Source organism: Nicotiana tomentosiformis, chromosome 4, assembly GCF_000390325.3.
Source record: "Nicotiana tomentosiformis chromosome 4, ASM39032v3, whole genome shotgun sequence".
NCBI lineage: Eukaryota > Viridiplantae > Streptophyta > Magnoliopsida > Solanales > Solanaceae > Nicotiana > Nicotiana tomentosiformis.
This window is the reverse complement of record NC_090815.1, coordinates 37646053-37648282: the sequence shown is the minus strand read 5'-3', so window position 1 is coordinate 37648282 and position 2230 is coordinate 37646053. Positions and strand designations below refer to the sequence as shown.

The 2230-nt window shown below is 44.9% G+C and overlaps 1 protein-coding gene across 1 annotated transcript; it reads left to right on the top strand.

The window, feature by feature from the left end:
• The first annotated feature begins 723 nt into the window (after positions 1-723).
• Positions 724-1888, top strand: LOC138909512 (uncharacterized). Its single transcript, XM_070200716.1, has 3 exons — positions 724-852; positions 1135-1181; positions 1582-1888. The coding sequence occupies exons 1-3, from the start codon at positions 724-726 to the stop codon at positions 1886-1888; spliced, it is 483 nt and encodes a 160-aa protein (XP_070056817.1).
• Positions 1889-2230: the final 342 nt, after the last annotated feature.

Genomic DNA, 2230 nt, shown 5'->3' with positions numbered 1-2230 from the left:
CCTAAGGCAAGATAAGAGTAAATTGGAAGAAGTTGGTTCGATTAGTACTGGTTGAATCAACATGATTGTGGCAATGATCACGTAACGACCCAATCAGTGGTTTTGCTTTCTAGATTCCCATTCGCCTAAATAAGACTCGCCGTATGTGCTTTTACTATTTTATAACCTGCGAGGATGGTTAGTTCGGAATTTGGAAGCGTTCGGGTTGAAATCGGAACACTTGGTTCCTTGGTTTGGCTTTAAAAAACTAAGTTTGACTTTGGTCAACATTTTGAGTAAACGACCTCGGAACTGGGATTTGACGGTTCCAATAGGTTCGCATGATATTTTGGACTTGGGCGTATGTTCGAATCGGGTTTTGGATGACCCGGGAGCATTTCGGCGCTTAATGTTGAAAGTTGGCTTATTGAAGGTATAAAAGTTCTTTAAATTTAGTTTGGAGTAGGTTTTGGTGTTATCGAGGTTCGTTTGTGATTTCGAGCCTGGAAATAGTTCTGTATGGTGAATTAAGACTTGCACGCAAAATTTGGTGTCATTCCGAGTAGTTTAAGTATGAATCGGTGCGTTCGGAGTAAGTTGGAAGAATTTGAAGTTCATAAGTTGATTCCATTGGTTTTGGGTTGCGATTCTTAGTTTTAATATTTTTTTGCCGCGTTTTGAGGGTACGAGCGAGTCCGTTTTATGTTTACAAAATTGTGGGCATGTTTGGATTCCATTCAGACGATGCGCGGAGGCCGTTCGGCATTGGGTGAACAACTGAAACCTCCAGCTTCTGGTGCAATTGCACCTGCAGAGGGCCAGCTGCAGATGCGAGCTTGCAGAAGCGAGCCAACAGCCGCAGAAGCAGCTAGCGTGGGCTGCCTAGTGGTCACAGAAGCGGGGTTCTTGGCCGCATCTGCGAAGGCGCATATGCGGAGAGGAAATCGCAGTAGCGGCTAGGAGCGCAAGTGCGATTTTTGTGCCGTAGAAGCGGACTCGCAGATGCGAGACTCCGCATGTAGAAGAGGAAGGGGCTGACTTGGCCATGGTTCGCATCTGCGAGGCTTTGTCCGCAGAAGCGGATGTCCTGGAGGTAGAAGGCTTCATTTAATACGGGACTTAAGCCATTTCTAACCTATTTCTCTCAATTTGTAGGTAAATTTGGAGCTTCTTGAGAGGGGTTTTCACCTAGCAATCTGGAGGTAAGTAATTTCTATCCAATATGAGTTTAATACATAGATTATGGGTAGATTTTAACATGTATATTTGTAAAAATTATGGATTTAGATGAAAAACCTAGGTTTTGATAAAAATAAAATTTAACCATGAAAATGGTTGTGGGTTTGAGTGAAAATTTTATATTTGAGTTCGTGAGGCTGTGGGTAACATTTATCTTCGAGAATTTTCGGAATCCAGGGTGAATTTTAGGAATATTCCAATTATGGTTGGGTAATTACTCTAATAGTTAAATTATGAACTTTTGAACACATATTGATTAATTTATATAACATTTGACTAGTTTTGGGAGTCTTATCTTCTCGGTAGACCAACAGGTTCTCCTCCCATGACTTGGGACCATTTCACATGCCTCTTCTTGGACAGATATATTCTACCCTCTCATAGGGAAGAGTTGCGATTTCAGTTCGAGCAGCTCCAGCAGGGCCAGATATGGGTGACCGACTATGAGGTGAGATTCTTTGAGTTGTCTCGCCATGAACTTATTATACTTCTGATCGATACAAAGAGAGTGCAGAGGTTTGTTACAGGTTTGCAGGCCACTATGGCCCGAGAGGTTGAGATGGGGAAATCTTATGAGCTAGTGGTAGAGATAGCTCAGAGGATCGAGGGTGTTCGTCAGCGAAGCCGAGAGAAGGTGCAGAAGGATAAACGGTTTCGATATTCTGGATAGTTCAGTGCTGCCCTATTTCAGCGCCATGCTAGAGAGTTCCTACCAGCCACCAGCTATTCAGGGTTCCTCCAGTGGGTATTCAGGCCATCAGGGTCAAACTTCAGGTCAGCAGTCCTCTGTTCGAGGGGTTGTTACGAGTGCGGGGATCCTGACCACATGAAGAGGTTTTGTCCCAGACTTCGGGGCAAGGCAGTACATCAGGGTCATCAACCTATGATTACAGCACCAGCTACCGCACTATCCGTCTGGCCGCCCAGAGGCGGAGGGTAGGTGGGTAGGGACCATCTTAGAGGTGGAGGTCAGACAGGTGGAGGCCAGTCAGGTGGTGCTCCAGCTAGATTC